General features: G+C 37.5%; 2 protein-coding genes across 2 annotated transcripts in view; one reads left to right on the forward strand and one right to left on the reverse strand.

Annotated features, from left to right (window-relative positions):
• Positions 1–17,353, forward strand: part of STX8 (syntaxin 8) — a 129,322-nt gene extending 111,969 nt beyond the window's left edge. The window contains exons 8-9 of the mRNA XM_081319642.1: positions 16,947–17,026; positions 17,105–17,353. Coding sequence (XP_081175768.1) covers positions 16,947–16,981 — 35 coding nt within the window. The 3' untranslated portion in view covers positions 16,982–17,026; positions 17,105–17,353. The remainder of the gene's footprint in view (positions 1–16,946; positions 17,027–17,104) is intronic.
• Positions 1–20,702, reverse strand: part of NTN1 (netrin 1) — a gene marked incomplete at both ends in the record, with an annotated part of 132,165 nt that overhangs the window by 9,345 nt on the left and 102,118 nt on the right. Inside the window, one exon of the mRNA XM_081319634.1 lies at positions 4,022–4,096. Coding sequence (XP_081175760.1) covers positions 4,022–4,096 — 75 coding nt within the window. The remainder of the gene's footprint in view (positions 1–4,021; positions 4,097–20,702) is intronic.

Raw genomic sequence — 20,702 nt, forward strand, 5'->3', positions numbered from 1 at the left:
AGTGGATATATATCCATCAAACTATCCCCTTAACATGGGAGGGACTGCGAAGGAGGTATGATTAGAAAGATGACTAAACCCTCTGATTAAAAGCATATTATCTATTCTGGCTTAGCTATATTAACATCTATGGCAATAGCCTTACTTGGTGCCCATATATATTTACCCTGTGTTGTTTAATGTTTCTATAATGTATGCTGCCCAGAGTCACTAACTGAGATGGGCAGCTATAGAAATTGAATAAATAAATTGCCATTTCTCCTTCCAATAAGCAGCTGGGGGAGCCATTTCTTTACCTCCAGGTTTCTGGTCACCTGGAGCCAATCTGTAGGTCAGAGATCTGATGAGTAAGGCAATAGAAAGCCATCTTTCCCATTTTTCCTGCCTTCCCCTCAACCCATGCAGCTGGTTACCAGGCAAGTTGCGTAGGAGGAACACAGTCTTCCGCACGAGTGCTAGAACTATGTTCTGACTGCTCTTGACCATGGTTTCCCCAGTCTCCATTTCAGCACCGCAATAAATTAATCCTTTCTCATACCTTCATACTTCATTGCTCTCTGTTGCATTCAGGAATCTCTTTTCCTCCCCTTATTGCTGATCAGCCATCAATTGAAGAAAGAGGCTTATAATCATCAATTAGGTTCAGTGACCGGGTGTGAGGAGAGGGGAAAACATGAAATTATTCCCTCAATCCAAAGAAGCCCAAGAAAACCATGTCTAAATAGAAATAGGATGAAGGCTCTGTAGGTTTAATAAAAGTATGCCTGTCTGGGCACACGAAAGAGAAAGAGGCATGAATGTCACCTTTTTTTAAAAAAAATAATAATAATTCTGTCTTTATTATTTTAATAAATAACCCAAGGCAACAAACACACAATATTACTTCCTACTCCTATTTTTTCCCATAACAGCAACCCTGTGGGGTGAGTTGGGCTGAGAAAAGGTGACTGGTCCAAAGTCATCTGGCTGACTTTCATGCCTAAAGCAGAACTACAAGTCATGATCTCTTGGTATCTAGCCTGCTGCTAGACCAAACTGGTCCTTTTGTACGCTTTGAAGGTTTCTGTGGAGTTCACAGAGCCCTCAGCCTTAAACTATTCTCTAGTGTCACCTACAGTGATGCCCCATCAGCCATTTTGATCAACATAAAGACTGGTCATTTGTAGTTGCCTATTATTAAAACCAGCCCAACATATTATCAATGAATTGCAGGCCGTCATGGTCAATAAAAATTACTTTTCCTTTACAAGTTTTGGATAATATGGTTGCTCTTAATTACAGGCTGTTCTGCTCCAACAACCTAATATAGCTTATTACCAACAACAAACCACAAATAAAAAAAAATCCTCCTTATAACAATTCTACAGAATAAATATAACTTTTCATCAATTCAGAAAAAAAATATGTCAAGTTCTAATTACATCGATTAAAGCTTGAGAACTTTATTCAATTTATCATCTTCCACTGTGATTTATGCCATCATAAGGCATCAGTGCCAATCGGCCTTGTATATAGGATGAACTTGCAAAATTAATAAATGAGTATAAAGGTAATCTCAGAAATTTCAGTATTCAAAGCTTAAAAGGTGGGGGGGGACTTCACTTTACCAAGAAACGCTGCCGCTGACCTCAAAGTGACCATTTTTGAACAATAGAAGTTCAGACTTCTAGCCTGGAGCCCCCTCATGAACTGTTCAAGTTCTTCAAGGTTGGGTGGATTCAGAGCACACTGCTGGATGCAGTCTGGAAGCCCTGCCCAAAGTGGTTTAAGATTATGTGAATTGCTTTGTCAAGGTGAATCACTTCACCTCTCCGCTTCAATGAAGCGAATCATGTTGCTTCCACAGCACAAATTTCTTTGTTGAAGCGAAGTTGTTTTGCATAGGTCATACTGTCCAAGTATGCTTGTGGACATTCAAACTTAACAACTCTGTAATTACTTTCTGCCTCTCGTTTTAAATTGACTACACAGTTTATAACCAATCACATGGCTCTATGTATGTATGTATGTCTGAGTGACTTAAATCAATGCTTCATGTATTGTTGGAAATGTGCTGCTCAAAACTGAAACTTTAATTACTATCATGTTATGCACTAACTCCCTTTTGGACAAAAATGACTTGGAAACTTAACAGGAAGACAATTAGAACTGTAAGTTTTTATGGTTGAAAAAGATTGATACGATAAGTCTGGCAATACACTAATTCTACATCAATTACACAAAGGTGTGAAGGATTCTTAACTCTTCCTGTATTTTTATACAGAAGCTACAGCACAAAAAGTATGTGGAACTTAATTGTTTAATCTTTTAATTATAGAATATGACAGGAATAAATATACCAAGTTTTATCTATAAGCATGCTTTTACGAGCTTTCCCTCTTCTTTCTTGCACCTAAGGTCATATATATGACGATTGATTGATTCTGTGCCATCAAGCCAGGTTCAGCTCTTAGTAACCATACTTATAGACCTCCAGAATGATCTGTCTCCCTACCTCGCCCTTCAGATGTTACAAGGGTGCATCCATCCCCACTGTAATGAAATCCATCCACCTTGCTGATGGTCACTTTCTTTTTCTGCTTCCTTCTGATTTTCCCACAACTGTAAAGGGATTAAATCTTTACATAATATGCCCAAGACACAGTTTAACTGTGGTCAATTGTGTGTTAAGTGAAAAACTCTAATTTTGTTCGATGAGCATTTCTTTGTTTGCTTGGCTGTCCGTGGCATTTTCAGAAGTCTTTTCCAACACCAAAATTTAAAATTGCTATTGTATTGTATATTCTAATGTTTTTTAAAAAGCCATGTTATAAATTCCTATTGTATGTTTATTTTTAAACGCGCACACACACACACACACACTTACCTATGTTTACATGAAAAAACCCTCCTGAAAGATTTTTAATTCATCCTCTTTGTGATTTCACAACTGTTCTATTCATTCGCTGAAGCTGTGACATCTTTTTCCCCCCCTTTATTTTATCCCTTCTTGACAGGTAAAAATAAAGAAATCAAGTAGTCGTTGGCCTCACAAATCATACAACCAACTGGACCTGGCCATGATGTTGAGGGCAAACAAAGCCACATCATTCTAATTTGGGATTGAATAATATTGAGTGTGGCAGGAACATATCTTCCTGTTTCCAAGGAAATTCGGCTGTCATTCCCATCATCATTCACTTTTGTTAGTAAGAGAAACCACACAAATTCACACAAATGCACTTTAAATGTGTAGTTCTAGTGCTTGCCTTCCCTGGCATTTCTTCCCCCTTGGCAGTCTTCTACCAACATTGGATTTCTTTTTGTTTCATTATTGATTAGAAACTTTCTAACTTTAGTAGGCTCCTTCTAAGACTCTCTCCGTACAATACGCTTAATTTGTCCTTAATGTGCTCAGCATGAAAAAGTTTTACTTGCATGTTTGTCTTGTGGTTTAGCATGTATGTCAACTCAGCCTACTTGGCCATTTTCTATTCAATATATTTTGTCAACCCAGAACATTGGTCAATGCACAAGGAGGTTAAAGATGCTGTGTGAACACAACCTAAAGGCTCCATCTTGGCACATACCTCCCAGTACATGCAAGCTGCCCATTCAAATATATGAATGAAATCTTTAATTTATGAGGGGTTTTTTCCAATCTTCCAAGAGGCAAGATAGCAAATTTCCCATACTTACTCAGCGTTTTGGGTAGTGGAATGTGCTCTAGTCAGGGGCTGCCGCAGAGCAAATTCCCAGGAGATACTTTGCTGCATGTTTCACTGATTTCCTTTCAGTTCTCCCCCCACCCCCATTTATGCCCATCTCAAACCTTTGGCAGGTCCTTTATTGTGCGTTCAGTTATAAACAATATTGCACACAGCTAGGAAGGTCTTTTTTGGCCAATAGCCACTTACCATACATAACAGAGATTATTCTGACCATGTCTCAGAAAAGAAATGCCACTTTAAGAGATTCTGTGACAAGACAGGCAGACACCGAACACTTCCAGGGTGATGATGGGGAGGAGAGAGTTGCTCACCATAATCTTTCTTGCAATACTTCTTCATGTTTATCTTCAGCTTTCCTTTGGATGCCTTGCAGTAGGTATCACAGTCTTTGGGGCAGATGGACAAGAAGAGAAAGAAAGATATATATATATAAAGATATATACACACATATATATATACATGCACACACACACACACCTACATATATAAAATTAGTCTTAATATGCATGAAAGCATGTGGGAAGAAAGGAGGGATGCAGCAAAGGGAAAGGGAAGTGAGAGAGCAGAAGCAACTTAGCCTGCTATGAATAAGCAGCGTGCCTAGGAGATCCATCTGCCAGGACCTGATTGGGTCATCTAATGGGGGCATTCATTGAAAAACCTTCTATATTCCAAAGAAAGACTTTCACAAAAGAAGCCATCCGCCTCTCCTTTCTTGTCCTCCCCTCCTTGTCTGATGAATTTTTTAGCCTGTCTTCTGCTGCCTGCTGTAACTCAGCTGCCTCCATGGGAGACCCTGGGCCTCCCTTATTGTACCACCCAGATCTTTAGAGAGCCACAACTCTCCCCCCACCTTCCCAGTTCTTAAACGGCAAACTGGAGCCTGATTAAAGCCCACAGAGGCCTCTTTGTCACCCCTAACCCAGACCTGTGTCAGGCTTTGGCATTCATTGCAGAAGGATTCTGGCTGGGGTCACCCCTCCACAAAAGGGGTCAGAGAGGAAATTAGCAGCCCATGAAGCATTAGCAAAGCCTTTGGCGTCCACTCTACTGGAGTGTGCAAATAAAATGCCCCAGTGGGATTGCTTCATTTCTAATAGGCCCTACTGCTGTGATACAATGGTTTTACTCCTTCTGAACATCATCCTGTGTTCCAGTGCTACTAATGTGATGCAGCATAGCCACTTTGGCAGAGCCTGCTGGAGCTATTTTGCATCACTTGGAACATGGGGAGCTCAGTTATGCTTTGTGCATCAAAGGCTGATCCTCACAGTCACATTTTACTCTCTCATCATTGGCTGGGACTTGAACGGAGCTCTAGCGACTTGCTCTGCCTGCTCTTTATTCGGCTGGAAATACCAAAAAGCATTTACTCTGCGATGACATTCATGCTTATTCAAATAAATCAGGACAGAAGAGGTAGATACGTTTTGTGCTTGTAAAACAAACTGCAGTGTACACGCCTTGTTTTTCTCATGTATGAAAAATGAGTGTGTGATATATATATCTCTTTATAAAACTACTCAAAGCAGCATACATGGGATCTCCAACAATACCCTATCTATGAATTGGTATCTTGTTAGTTTACTGAGGACAAACAGCAGTCAAATAAAGAGCTATATTACAAAATGTTTAATCACCATCACCATCTTGCTAAGTACTTAGAATAATGTTTGGCATATTTCATACAGAATGGAAATATAATACATAAAAACCAGTAACATCACAACAGGGTTCCTTTGCTGCTATAATCATTATACTCTAGCTTTTCCAAGAAACTCAGACCTCCTGGCTCTTTCTACTTATGTAGTCATGCTTCATATTTTTGTTGGCATTATTCTGATAGCTTGAATCTATTTCATTCCAGAAAAGGCAGCAGAGTCAGAAGCAACAGGGACTTAGAAGCTGCCAAGAATTAGAAGAATGTCTCAGATAACTGCAGAGGAAGCAGACTCCAAGTGCTCCTTCCACTGAGCAATTGTCCAATCACTTCCCTATTGATTAATGGAAGAATAGTTCTCCTGGAACTGCTAATCAATACAAAGGTTCCCAATAACTATAAACTAAGATCTACAGATAAATACAGAATCTTGGAGGAGAAAATGACTCAATTGAGAAACACGCCTACATTCAAGATAGATCAGCTCTCATCTGAGTACCATTTTAATATTACTAATCATGTATTGATTATTGCACTGCTTCTGACGTACTTGGGAGCTTTGATTTCTTTAATCCCACAGGATCAGAGTAATGATCTCGTTGTTCCCCACCATCCTCGAGGGCAAACTCACAGCCACCAGGTCCAAAGCTGTGAAGCAAACTCGATTTGATGGTGAAAAGATGTTTGAGTGACCATGTTGCCTCTTTCAACAATTTTTTTTTGGGGGGGGGAATCACACAGCACAAGCTCAGGAAAAGATACTGTTTATTTAAGGAGTTGCTAACTAGAATAATATGTTTTTACTCCCTTCCATGCAAATCTCTCTCATTCTCGGAGATTGCCTGGACGAGTCCCTGTAGTTTTTTGGGCAAAGTTTTTCAGAAGTGGTTTGCCATTGCTACCTTCCTAAGGCTGAAAAAGGAACTGGCCCAAAGTCACCCAGCTCATCTTGTGCTGAAGGCGGGCTTAGAAGTCTGCCAGTTTCTAGCCTGATGCCTTAACTACTATACCAAACTGATTCTCATAATATATATTCATTCAAATCAATTCTTTCCATTCAAATCCAGATCACTTCACAGCCCTGATTTGTCTTACCTACTTTTCCTTCTGAATCTTTTCAATGTTCTTGAGTCAATGCAGCAATTATTTCCTCTTGTCCATGTATCCATGTGGCCTTGGCATTGACTCTTAACTCTCAAAACCTACATGAAACCCATTGGCTGCCCAAAGAAGCCAGACAGGCTGGAAAAGAATTCAAGTGGTTGAATTCGGGCTACAGAAAATCCAATTCAATTCCTTGGACTCGAATTAGCAAGTCCCAGATGACTTCACAAGAAGTTGTCCAGTTATCTCATTAGATTCAAACACATCAAACTATCATCTGTCTGTCTTCATCTGGTCAGTTACATCCAGAGACTTTATAGTGATCCAACCAGAGTAAATATATACCCCAATTAGATGGAATAATGGATGGATCAGATTCATTCCAATTTTCCCCCTAAAACTTATATTTGATTCTTCCATTATTATCATTCACTAAAATAAAGCATAGCGAGCTAGGCATTGCTATGCTGACATGCCGTCACAATACCACAGAGGAGACCAGTTCATACTTTTTATCCTTTATTCTTGCTCCTTCATTCTTAATTAAAGCTACACCTTAATTTCTCTTTCATTAATTCTATGGCAGAAAATCAGAAGACATAGATTCAGAACTATTACAGCCTTCTGCTTCCTCTTAATTTTACAACATATTCTTTTACTTCAATGAAAGATTAATTTATGCTATTTGTATACCTACTTTTGTTGGGAGGCCAGCAATTTCATCACTGAATTCTTTAAGAATTCTCAGTTGGATACCATCCAGACTTGGTGATTTGTTTCTCTATGCTGTCTCACGATGTTTTGGAATATCTTCATTTGCTACTTTAATTAGCTTTAGTTGTTCCAATTTATTCCCTGAAAAAGTCACTACTGGGCCAGGTCTCTGTCTCTTCCGTGGTAGAAGAGACTTTATACATTCCTTGAGCTTCTTATTCACTTTGTTGCTACCTAATGACTGAACCCTTGCTCTGGATTTTGTCCATTCAAATACATTTAAGTTTTTATTATTTCCTGAGTTTTCCCCCTCAAATTGTGTTTTTTTTTTTTTTAGGATTCCTTACATTGCCCTACCCTTTTTCTGCTTGTCTTTGTGCTCCATGTTAGGACAGGTTTTAAGGAAGTCTTCTGAACTGTGACAGCTTCCTGGATGTGGGCTGGCCCTTCATTACCTTGAGCAAAACATTGCAGTTGAGCCTAAATTATTGTCCTTTTCAATATCCTTGTGAGGGTTATTTAATTGTTTGGATTTTTCCTTTCAGTCTCTTTTTCACCACTCTGTTTATTTCCTAGATTACACAATGTAATTTTGAGTGGCTCACTAACAACAGCAAAAGCAATAAATACAGAAATATCAACACAGAAAACTTCCAGACCTCCCACTGCTACACTTTTCCATATACCCTTAAAAAACGTTCAGGGATTCAAACCCACACTACCCCAATGCTTATGGTAAAATGTAGGTTTTCACTGCTTTTCAGAAGGCTAGGAAGGTAGGGACAGTCTAGGTCCCTCTTGATGGCAACAGTTGAGGGAAAAGACCTGAATCACAGTCACCTTATCAGACCTACTGGAACAGAGATAGATCTCCTCAGGAAGAGGCAATCCTGAAGATAACTTGCTCCTGTGTCATTCAGAGTTTAAGGGTAATAATTCAGAACTTGAATTGCACCTGGAAAAAAACTGGAAGCTGATGCAGCTCATACAGCAGTGGTGTCACATAGATGAATTGTGAGATGCTTAGAACTGTGCACACTCTCATTTCCTGCACAAGTTGTAATTTCTGGAAAATTTATTCTAAACCTAGGTTTGTCCCATAAACTTTATTAGAAAGGTTAAATGTCTCTGGTTATTGACTATCTGAATTAAATGCAGATGAAGACATTTTATGTTTCTTCACAGTTTCCATAGAAACAGAAAGAAGCATGAATAAGGTATGTTCATCCTATCCCTGATATAGCAAAACATACATTTGTTTTTATTTATACAAGTAATTAGATGTTTTCTTGCCTCTTTTGAGGACTAACAAGATGATTTTAAAGAATTTTCAAGCAGATGATAAGGAGACATACCTTATTTTTTCCTCTGATTTCTAAGATTGCCTAGCAATACCTCCTGCTGACTGAATGACAAAGCCATAAAAATGTCACTATTAAATATTTGCCCCCCCCCAGCAACAATACAACTCTACCTTAGTGAAATTCTAGAGAATAGAAATAAAGCATGTTTTTAATTTGGTTTGGAATTCAGATGGATCATATTAAAAGCTATATAAGTTTTGGCTTCACCATTATCAGATTTTACATTACCATAACTCTAACTTGACAATAATGGGGTTTTCTTGAACCTTGATTATGAATCTTTCATTTGATTGTAACAATGTGGAAAAGAGAACAATAAATACAATGACGTATTCATATTACTTCCATTTTCATATAATTTCTATTGCTGTGACAACTATGGATCTGTTCCAATTCTTTAATAATCCATTGGTTATGGAGGGATATTATCCTAATTTTGGTTTTATGACTGTATAGAAAGAGATTGACTATCAAAGTCAGATCATCATGGGATTTCCTTCCACATCTGCAAGGATGGAAAACTTACTACTGGAAGCTGGATGAATTTTTCAGAATACTGGAAGCTGATGAATTTTTCAGAATACTGAGGAATTTGTCAGTTAATGTGGCTCACACGTCTTTTTAAGCAAGAAAGGAAAACATATTTGGAAGTCTGGAAGAAATCTGCTTTTTATTAGAATAAGTTGGCAATAAAGTTGATGTAAGTTGGGGTTAGGTTAGGGTTGTTGATAGGAATGAAATAACTGGGTATAATACCACATCTTTAAATATATTTACAATATATTTATTTTACTGGTCCTTGGTTGTCCAAGGGGCTAGCAATACCTGGACCTATTCGATGCAATCCCAATAATATGACCTTAAAGATAACTTAGTCATAATAATGGCAGTGGTATGTGACCTATAATAGTTATAGCTGCAATAAATAATGTCATCAGCCAACTGATATGTGATGCATGGATCTGTAGGTACCATAACAGAAACTGGCCAAAGTCCTAACTGAGAGCTTATTGTGCTTTCTTGACTTGTACCAAATTACGACATGATAGCAGTGTTCCAATATCTCAGGGGTTGCCACAAGGAAGAGGGAGTCAAGCTATTGTCCAAAGCACCTGAATTCAAGACAAGAAGCAACGGATGGAAACTAACCAAAGAGAGAAGCAACCTAGAACTAAGGAGAAATTTCCTGAAAGAACAATTAACCAGTAGAACAACCTGCCTCCAGAAGCTGTGAATGCTCCAACACTGGAAGTTTTTAAGAAGAGACTGGACAGCCATTTGTCTGAAATGCTATAGGGTTTCCTGCCCAAGCAGGAGGTTGGACTAGATGACCTCCAAGGTCCCTTCCAACTACTACTACTTACTACTACTACTACTACTACTAATTATTATTATTATTATTATTATTATTATTATTATTATTATTATTATTATTATTATTATTATCTGCTGAGATTGAAATCTGGCCTAATTTAAGAAGGTTAGAGGGGCAGAAGCTCAGCCTTTCAGTAATGATGCCAGTCTTTTGAAACTTGCCATCCCAGTGGGCATCCACTCCCATACTGCCTCCCTTTGTACAAAACAGTGGTAGTATTTCCAAAACAAACAAGCAAAAAAAGAAAAGAAAAGAAAGAACCCCATTGAAAGCGGAGGAGGGGAGAATAAACCTGGGCTGCCCCTAATACCTATTATCTCATATCTGCTAGCATACAGCAGTACAGGTGAACCTCACATCTTCTCTCCCAGAATACCTCGGGGTCTACATACCCTAACTTCACTTCTTGTCTTAATGTTGCAGCTTGGTAGGTAATGCAGTCTCCACATATCTTCTATGGCAGGGGTCTGCAACCTTGACAACTTTAAGACTTGTGGACTTCAGCTCTCAGAATTCCTCAGCCAGCTATGCTATGCTATGCTGAGGAATTCTGGAAGCTGAAGTCCACAAGTCTTAAGGATGTCAAGGTTGCAGACCCCTGTTCTATGGAGCACTTTACTTGGCAACCACCTTCCAACCCAGTGATAGACAGCTCCAACAACCTATGCTGCTTTTCTGACACACTTAAAGATAAAATATGGGGAACAAATTGAAATAAATTCTAGGATGCCTTCTCCTTGTCTTGTACTGAGGAATATGACTAGTAGAGCCAACTATTCCTTTCCCAATTACATTAGGAGATAAACCAATTTTACAGTAGCTAGACAAGAAAAGAGAAAGGTTTATGTGTGTGTGTGTGTGTATACACACACACACACACACACACACACACACACAAACATACAGAATAGTTTAACGGTTCATATTACTGTTACATTATATTAATTTTATTTATTCTGCTTTATATTTTCACATCAGCTAGAGTCCCTTGGGATTCAAGTGGTTGATAAGTCTTTCAAATGCATAAGTAAATACAATAAAGTAATTAATCTTTTTCTTGGTTTTGTTTTGTTTTTTTTTGCTACATTTAGCTTCTTCGGTCTATTCCCTTTGATGTAAAAATAGCATAAGATATTTGTGTTATCATTTAGTGCATAGTTCTGGCTGATTTCCCAGACCGAGGCAGAGTGCTACATTGAAAATACTGAAGCTGGCTGATTTTCCCAACATGAAGTTATATCAAGCAACCCTGATAAAAAAACAACCCAAAGAGAAATTGTGCAAACAAGTTTGGGATTTTAATTTCTAACTGTCAGAGAAATCCAAAAGAAATAATATCCACATGTCTTTTGTTTGTTTATGCATAAATTGTGATGGGGAATATTTTCTGGACATATCCAAATAATCAAATGTAAGTTCAGCTAAATTCTTAGCAATGGACTTCCTAGTAAGAACATTTAAAAATGGAATGGCTATTGGAATTTAACATTTACAGGCTGTTCAGTATATGATCAAAGTATAATGGCTATCAGTATTTGATAGGTGATTTGCAACTATTTTTTTTTACAAATGTTACATTTAAATTCTTCAACCTGTTAAAACAGACATGTCCAATTTGATTCCATCCAAATTTTTTAAAACTCAAATTCAGTGTAGAACATTTAACTGGTTTTTACATTTTTGAAACTAAATCTATGTCTAACTTTGTTTTCTTTGTATTACAGTGTAAAACATATGAGCAGCATCAAATGCTAGGGCATTAATTGCACCATTTCCCAGTGTGGGAATAGACCATATTTAGTCTAGCTATTGGCTATGCTAGCTTGAATTTACGAAAAGAAGAGTCCAAAACCTCTGAAAGCCACCAGTATGTCCAGTATTGGCAAAGTAGGTTTTTCTAATGTGAGACATGGAAACTTAATTTGTATCTTCACGTTAATGGTTAGTAATCCAAATGGACTAATGAAGCAATCAAGGTCAGGATTAGCAGCCTCCAAATCTCATGTAGATTGTATTTTTACTCTGATATTTTTTTTTTCTGTCAGGCTTTAAAAGGAGATGCAATTTGAAAGGAGAAGCAGTTTATCTTTTGAGAAAGATAAAAGAATGAAACACTAAACTCTTCCTTCTTTATACCTCATGCCATGCCCTTCCCTCTCACCTCCGATAGTCCTGGATTGTACTACAAGTAGGACAATGCACATTTTACTTCATATAATGTTGCTATCTTGCTGTGCCGTGCTAATATTTTATCTTCATCATGCCTTCTCCAACACTAAGTAATGTCAGAAACCTATTACTTCTGTGAAGAAGTGAGCCCCTAGCTAAATGTGGTTGATCTTAAAAAGCTAAGAAGGTTGCAACCAGTTGATACAGTACTTGAATGAGAGAATATCAGGAAATTCCAGGGTTGTATCCTAGGCTGAAAGGTCATCAGAGCCTTGGTGGAGCAGTGGGCTAATGCCTCCTTAAGTAACACCAGCTGCCTGCAATTAGTGCAGGTTCGCATCCCACCAGGCTCAAGGTTGACTCAGCCTTCCATCCTTCCGAGGTAGGTAAAATGAGGACCCAGATTGTTGGGGGCAATTAAGCTGACTTTGTAATAATGCCGCTTGGGGGTGGGTGTGAAAGCCCTAATAAGCAGGCATATACATAGAATGAAGGCTACTGCTAAGCTTGTAAGCCGCCCTGAGTCTTCGGAGAAGGGCGGGATATAAATGGGATTAAAATAATAAATAAATAAATAAATCAAACCAAGAAAATATCATATTTTTCACCAAGAAAACTACATGGATATATACTGCTCAAAAAAAATAAAGGGAACACAAGATAAGACATCCTACTATTAAATACAGTACATTCGGTTGTTTAAGTGTTCCCTTTATTTATTTTTTTGAGCAGTATATATCTATGGGGTCACCAGGAGCTGAATTTGATTCGAAAATGACTTAAATTCAGTGGAACTAAAACTAGCAGTTGTGGACGGAGCTGACTGCTGATACATTGTAGGAGATGATAGTTTTATCTTCTATTCGTTTATTCGATTTCGACACAGATTGGCTCGTAGTGTATTGGAACACGCATGTAATGGTACACAGTATCTTAATAAGCTTTATGTTTGAACAATCTCCCTGCATTTCCAAGAAGGAATGCAAACTGAACCAATATTCTGAGATTTTCTCTGCAACCTTATTTATTTATTTTTTATTTTAATTCCATTTATATCCCGCCCTTCTCCGAAGACTCAGGGCAGCTTACAAGCTTAGCAGTAGCCTTCATTCTGTGTATATGCCTACTTATTAGGGCTTTCACACACACACCAAGCGGCATTATTACAAAGTCAGCTTAATTGCCCCCAACAATCTGGGTCCTCATTTTACCTACCTCGGAAGGATGGAAGGCTGAGTCAACCTTAGGAGAATGGCAACAAAGTACTAGCTGGCTATCAATAAAACATCCATATGTCAGTTTGGGAGGGCTCTCCTAGACCTGAAATCCCAGAAGGTATGTAAAAATTAAGAACATGGCTGAATAAATTGAAAGAATTTAGGAGAAGGTGCGTGGGTTGAAAAAATAGGATATGGATTCAATTGATAAATAAGACGTCCTAACCAGTTCTGGTGGGTAACAACTTTTTGCAATTCTTGATCTGAATGTTTAGGGGAGTTTCTGCTCCTGTCCCTGCTCTTGGAAGATGCAAATGTTCTTTTAGCCAAAGAATGAAATATTAAGTCTTGTTGAATTTGGGGAAGAAGAAAAAAAAAGAATAACAAGCTTGGAAATATAGAGCTCCATCTTTCATTCCTAGTCAAAACAACATGAACTTGGAAAGTAGCAGATTTAAAAAAAATACATCACATTTTAAAATCTCCAAGCAAGACAAAATGTAGGGCAGCTGTTTTGCCTCATTTGCTGCTTAGGTATATTGTCAGAAATAATTTTATAGCTTGATGCCTTTCTTGCCACTTCACTACTTAATAATTCCTCTATTTTTTAGTGCTTCTTGTGACTCCCCAATAAGCCATTTTAAGCCAACTGCTGGTGTTTTCTTCTCTTGAGCAGCAGCTAATAGGGTGTCCCACAATCTCCCCATTCCTACACTAACCCCTTGAAAAAGGAAAACTTAGCATGCTGTCAGGATGATATTCACATAGATTTTAAAGTACGGTAATTCATTAAATGTCTGGCATTGAAGCCACGGAACACAGAACACTTCTTAAATAACAATGCTGCAGATATTTGGAGCCTAGAATGAACTGCAAGTTTGCATTAGCTGGGATACATAATACTCAGCAGAATGCCAGACATTTGAGATATGGAGTGGCTAATGTCTACAGTACATTACATTTTGGTTATCATTTGAGGGGAAACTGGTGCATATTGTTCACAGCACATTTATTTTATTATATCTTCCACTACCCATTTTATTTACTTCTTTATGATCTTTGGATTATTCTATATATCTTGAGGTATCTTAAGCTTGGATTACTTATATGTCACTCTCCCAAAATGGCTTCTAGAAATTATTTTGATTAATTGTAATAAAGCACAACATTCACATACAACTGTGACGCTCTGTGGCTGGGGACAGTAAACAAATTCTGGAAAGGATATTTATAGGACTTCATTGAAACCATCCACAGGAACCATAGGCTGGGAATGCTTAATGAGATCAATTAAATCTTCACTAGAAAATCTGTGTAAACAGATTCAACGCATCATGTAACTCAGAAAATGATTAATTAAGTAAAAGTCCAATTTCTACCTTCTAGATAAAGAATCTCTAGAAAACATCCAGACGTTAAAGACAAAAGGAAGACCAGGAAACTTACCAGTGGAAACATTTCATTAAATAGGAATCAGATTTTTGCAAAATACTGGATATGCACAATGAAAACCAAACAAATCAAGAGACAGGAAAGTGCCAAGTAAACCCTCATGCAGCACCATTTTTCAGAAGGAGAAACATTTGAGAAGAAGAAATTCTTGTAATGTTAAGCCAAATGCTATCAGCCTTGAGGCATGGTAATCAAAGAGAGAAAGATGATGATTATCCATTTTCCATAGTTGATCATTCAGACTATAACAGAAGAAAGAGAAGGAGGAACCATCCTTAGGTTTAACTCTATCCCAGAATAGGTTAAATGTAGAAACAAGCTCTATTTAGAGATAAACTTTCTAATAACTTCAGAATACTTCAAAAGATAAATGATCCACCACAATTATGCAGTCATTGCTGGAGCACAGATGTGCAGTTAAAACCCCAGAGAATAGACTTCCAGTTAGGTGTCACGGCGTAACGGATGCAGGAAGATGGGGCTCTGTCTTCCATGTTCGATTTCGCCCCACTGGGGATCCTAAAAAGGGTCGAAAGTCACCCCAGAGAGGTGACAAAGGAGGGGACCCTCATCGACTGCAGAAGGGCAGCGGCCCTTCCACTGGATCTGAGGAAGCTCTCCAAACCAGTGGGGAAAAGACTGGCCAGTCAGAAGCTGCTGACAGCTGAAGATAAGCACTAACTTAACAATTTTTGAACAATGTGGATGGAACTGGGTGAGACTTTATCCTCTTTTTATGACCTTAATACTACTTTCCTGGAAAAAAGAATGCCCAAAGCAAAGAATCCGCCCCAATGAGAGAGGGAAGGGAAGTTTCTGCCCCGCTCCTTCAGGAAAAGAAAAGCAACAAATTAATTGCTTTGGGGGAAAATAGAGAAAACTACAAGATCAATTTGGAATTAATACAGATATGTAGCTTTGAAATTTGGGGACTAAAAGTACTTTTGAGACTTTTTTTTAGAAAAGATATTTGAAAGTCTGTAAAATAGGCTTGGAATTAAAAAGCTGGAAGATGGTGTCAACAACATCTAGTGGCAAATCATGGCACTATAATTTATTATGCTTAAAGGAAACGGCTTGAAGCCCAGACTTAGATAAGACTGTTTGTTGTTCCTGGAAACTTTCACTTTTGCAGACTGCAGCCGGGAAAAGGGGAAAAAAAACCCTCTTGGGCTGTTTATCTGCATTGGGGACCCTATTGGACTATAAAGACTACATACAAAAACAAAATGGGTATTCCATACTTAGCCACAAATAGTAAAAACCCATCTTGTCTTTGAAGCTCCCAGCTTGATATTCCAACAAGAAAATGTTAATGAATCTCAGAAAAAAAATTTTTATGTTGAAATCAATCCAAGAGACAATTGTTTTATTTCATGATGAGACTACAAATAATGCAAATGTGATAAAAGAACAATTTTCTAACCTAAACTTACAAATCCAGACAATGACTACAAAGAAGGAACTAGTAAATCAGAAAACACAAGGAAAATTAGAAGAAACAGATCCAAAATGGAGGACCTAGAGGAAGGAATTAACAAACAGATACAGACAAATGGAAAATTAGAAGATGCAGTGATAACATCGGAAATGGAAAAGATAACTTACTTGTCAAGATCTCAGAATACATTTGAGGATAGGGAGGAAGAGCTGATCAAATGGATGATAAAGCTGTTAGGAGAAATGCTGAATATTGACAAACAAGAAATGAAAAGAAAAACTGAAGGAGAAGGAGGAGGTTGTTTAATGAATATCAATGGGTTCAGCGTTCTTCCAAAAATACTTCAATCTCAAACTAGATTGAGAAAGTTAATATGTATCACTGAATTACCAATGGATCAGACAACACATTGTTTATTAAGTACTCATGATTGTAAAACTAGAAAATTAATAAAATATTTATTTTAAAAAACCTGAGAATGAATCATAGGTAAAAGAAAAGATTGCTTAAGGGCCATTATACTAACTCTGATACAGTACTAGTAGAAGATTGGCCAAAATCATTGTCTCTCTTCTATGTCAAAATATGTCTCAAAAAGATGCCAACCATTAGCAATTATTTCTTCTTAGTGCGAGATGTTGAACTTCAAATCCTATTCCAACCAATCCTACAATTCTTCACTGTTATGCTTAGGCTCAATTTGTCCTTTGAGTAACTTTATTCATTTTAATATCTTCAAGATCAACATCAGAGCAGCAAATGGTTCCATGGATGACTGTAAAAATGTTTTTGGAGAGCCAGAGTTTGTTTTCTCTGCCAAGTAAGTACTGTTTCTGCCAAATATTTTGCTGCTTTAAGCAGTTCTGTGACTGACTCTGCCATTATTTTACAAACTTAGGGGGAATAGCCATAGAATGGATGAAGACCAACGTTAGAACGTCTACAAAGGAAGCTGTGTGAAAAACGGTTTGCCTGGAACTACAATTCAGCATAAATGAGTCTATCAGATGAATCTATCAGAAGCCTGATCATGTATTGCATAAAAAATATTTTTCTCAGCATGACCCTGCTTCAGAAAAGTCTTTGTGAAGTGCAAGAATTAGCAAGCAGGTCTTCTTAAAAGAAGTTATTTCATCAGATGAGATGAGATGAGATGAGATGACATGACATGACATGACATGACATGAGATACTGAGAGGTTCAACATGGTTATAAGTGGTAGAAGAAAGGGCAAAATTCTTCAGAGTCGTTCTAGAAGATAGGCCAAGAAACAATGAGTTTAAATTGCAAGGAAATAGATTTTGATCTGATACCAATAAAAATGTCCCAACTATAAGTGCTTTCAATATGGAACAAACTTCTCATGAGCCTCTCCTCCTTCCTAAACTCCAGCATATGATTGAATATCTGTCAAGGATTCTGAACTATAGTAGTGGGTCCCTGAACTGGGCAGAAGGCTGGACCAGACTCCCTTTTAGCCTATCTGTTGTATGAACTTTTAATTGAACAGGCCCTACTTAACATCAGAATGTGGAGAACGTTTCTTTCTTTAACTCTGGGAACAATTTATTCAGTTTCATACTTCTTAAATTAAGGAAAGAATTAGGGAAAGTTAAATTCCTGCTAAACATTGTCTCTAAACAACCAGCAATATACCAACTTCTCCTTTACATACACATTTAAAATCTGCCAATTTTAATTTTTCCCCTGTAGTTACTTTTTGTTTTATTAAATATGGCTGTTAAAGAGAATTTTGAAGGACTGTTCATTCTTCTTTTTTGAACAATAGTTGAAATAAAATATCTGCTTAATACTTAACTCTAAACATTATCTTTTTTAACTACTTGTACAGGTTAAATATATCCAGATTTCTTTAAAATTCCCAGCAGCTGGAAGTTCAAAGCAAAGTGCATACTTCAATAAACATTTGACATCTGTTTTTTAAATAGCTTGCTTTGTAATAGTATTGGCAATGGTGATGTATGACTATCTAAATCAAATGGATAATTCCTCCCATCAAAATGTCTGGCAATACCTAAAGTGCAATAGACACTTGATCCTTTCTGGGGTGCACAAAACTTCCATCAGCTTTATCATTTATCCATGTTATAGAGAAGTGCCATTTACAACAAGCTACATCATTTTTGATAAGCTACATTTCTGAAAAAAATAACAACAGTCCTTTTGGAAAACATGCACAGCCTCAAAAACTTTAGTTCAAACAAACTGGACGCTGCCTATGGAGGGTTCAGCCTGAGGTCCTGAAGAGGTCATTACCTGCTTCTGAAAGGCTACATAGTTAGATATGAATTGCCCATCTTTGGCTTATAGGAGCAATTCACAGGAGATAATATTTCCACTATAATTTGTAAATTTACTCAGGTATGATTAAACCACAGTTTTACATAAGCAGAGTTACAGTTTCAGTACTGATAACGTCTAGTTGAGTAACACAAGCTGTTCTCTGTGTGTGTCATATTGGGCATTCTAATAAAACAATGAACTTGCATTTTCCCATGCTTACAGATCAGTGTATCCCTCGAGGGCCCTTACTCATTTTAATTGTTCTAGTATTAGGAAGAGAGATATCTCCTGGTGGGAATTTTTCATCTTCAACTCCTTATGAGACCAGCAAGAGGGAAGATGGAGCCTCGTCTCTCACAATTTTTGGATAACAGCATTGATCTACCAACATTACATTTGCACAGAATAAACTTGATTCTTTATTTTTCCTATTTGAGCAGGACTTCTTTTTCACTATTTATGCGGGCAGGGGGGAGGAGGAATGGATTTTGAGGTACCTATCTAGACATATACAGTAATCTAGCTGAAGGTGTTTTGCATAATTTACAACTATTTTGGAAAGATTATGAGCCTTCTTCCAACTTTCTTATTACCTAGTGCTTGTTTTTAATACCTTCTTTTGAACTAAAACTTGGCTATATTAGACTTCCTAGGCAATTAACACCATTGCATTGTGACTCTTTTTTCCAGTCAGTTTGCATATCTCACACTGGGTTTTGGATATCATAAATAAGTTCCTGATCACCCTTCCGTCCACTAGGTATATGACTGGGACTAGGAAACAGTCATTTATATTAACATCTAGATCTGAACATTTGAATCTGAACAATCTATGCAAACTTAATTAAAGTCACCCATAATCAAGCCCCTCTGTGAGGGAGATGGGTGATTTTTTTATTTGATTAATTATTTTTTTTAAAAAAAATCCTTTTGAATGTACTCCTTGATCTGTTTCTCAATCCCAGGGCCCCTTGAGCATTTGCCAGTACTAAATTATTTCAGAGTGACCTTGTCAGCCATAGCGATTTCCTATTAGTATCTAATACCACATTTTATATACAAAGGTATCACTGATAATTCCTGAGGTAATTTTCCTTATCCTTTCTAGAGTATGCTTTCGTAAGTGTCTTCTACTGACATTCTGATCTTTCACTTAAGGTCAGAGGTTTCAAGATTAGCATTAAACTTATTCTTAATCCCTATATTCAAATATATGTAGCTGTTCATTTAACTTCTTTGAATGGGTATAATTTGCTATGTGCACAGACCTATTTCTACCTCTGTTAGTTTCATCATCAAAAACATTTTCAACCTGATTCCTGCAGGATTATTCTTCCCATGCTGGTCACTCCCCAGCTTCTGTGGGTTTCTCTACAGGACATCTGAAATGGCTGTTGTCAATTTAAGCATCTTTATAAGGGCTCCACTAGCCAAATCTGCTTTTTTTTTAGAAGAAATGCTATAGGATCTGCTGCAGTTGTTGGTTTGAGTGCTTTGGGGAACAGAAGGGTGTGCTGGATATATAGAGAGAACTAAAATGAACAAGTAAAGCTCGGTGAACTCTGCAGCAATCCCAAGATAACATAACTGCTATTAACCTCACCCTTGGAACAAGAACACACAAATGAACCTCCAGCAATATCTTTTCTTCTTGCTGAACAAGATTGATTGAAAAACAAATGGGTGCAAATAAAGCATGAAATTAGATTAAAGCCTCTCAGTTAGGGCTGCCAGCATTGAAATCATGAATTGGACAGGCTTTTATAGAAGCTAAGGCACTATGAACAAGTGTGCCAATGGCCCTTCCTGGTGCCCGCATTATTATAGTTTAGGATCAGTTATGAAAATACAGTATGAAGAGCAGATGGCTAGCAGTTTCAAGGGGGGCTTAATTTTAACTACCCTGAACAAAGCAGACACAGATATTTTCCTGCTTCCCCAAATTCGAGCAAGCCGGCCTGGTCTGATGGGTTTGGGGTTTTAACATTGTTTTTAACTAACTTACTACATTGGGCACAAACATTTAACTTTAAATCTTGTATCCTGTATTCTTATTTTTATTGCCCTGTACACTGCCCTGAGTCCTTCGGGAGAAGGGTGGTATATAAATCAAATAAATAAATAGATAAATAAATTTAAAAAGGGAACAACAAACTACTAAGTAGGACATTTCTTCCCAACATAATCATACA

Source organism: Vipera berus (genome assembly GCF_964194415.1).
Source record: "Vipera berus genome assembly, chromosome: 2".
Taxonomy (NCBI): Eukaryota; Metazoa; Chordata; class Lepidosauria; order Squamata; family Viperidae; genus Vipera; species Vipera berus.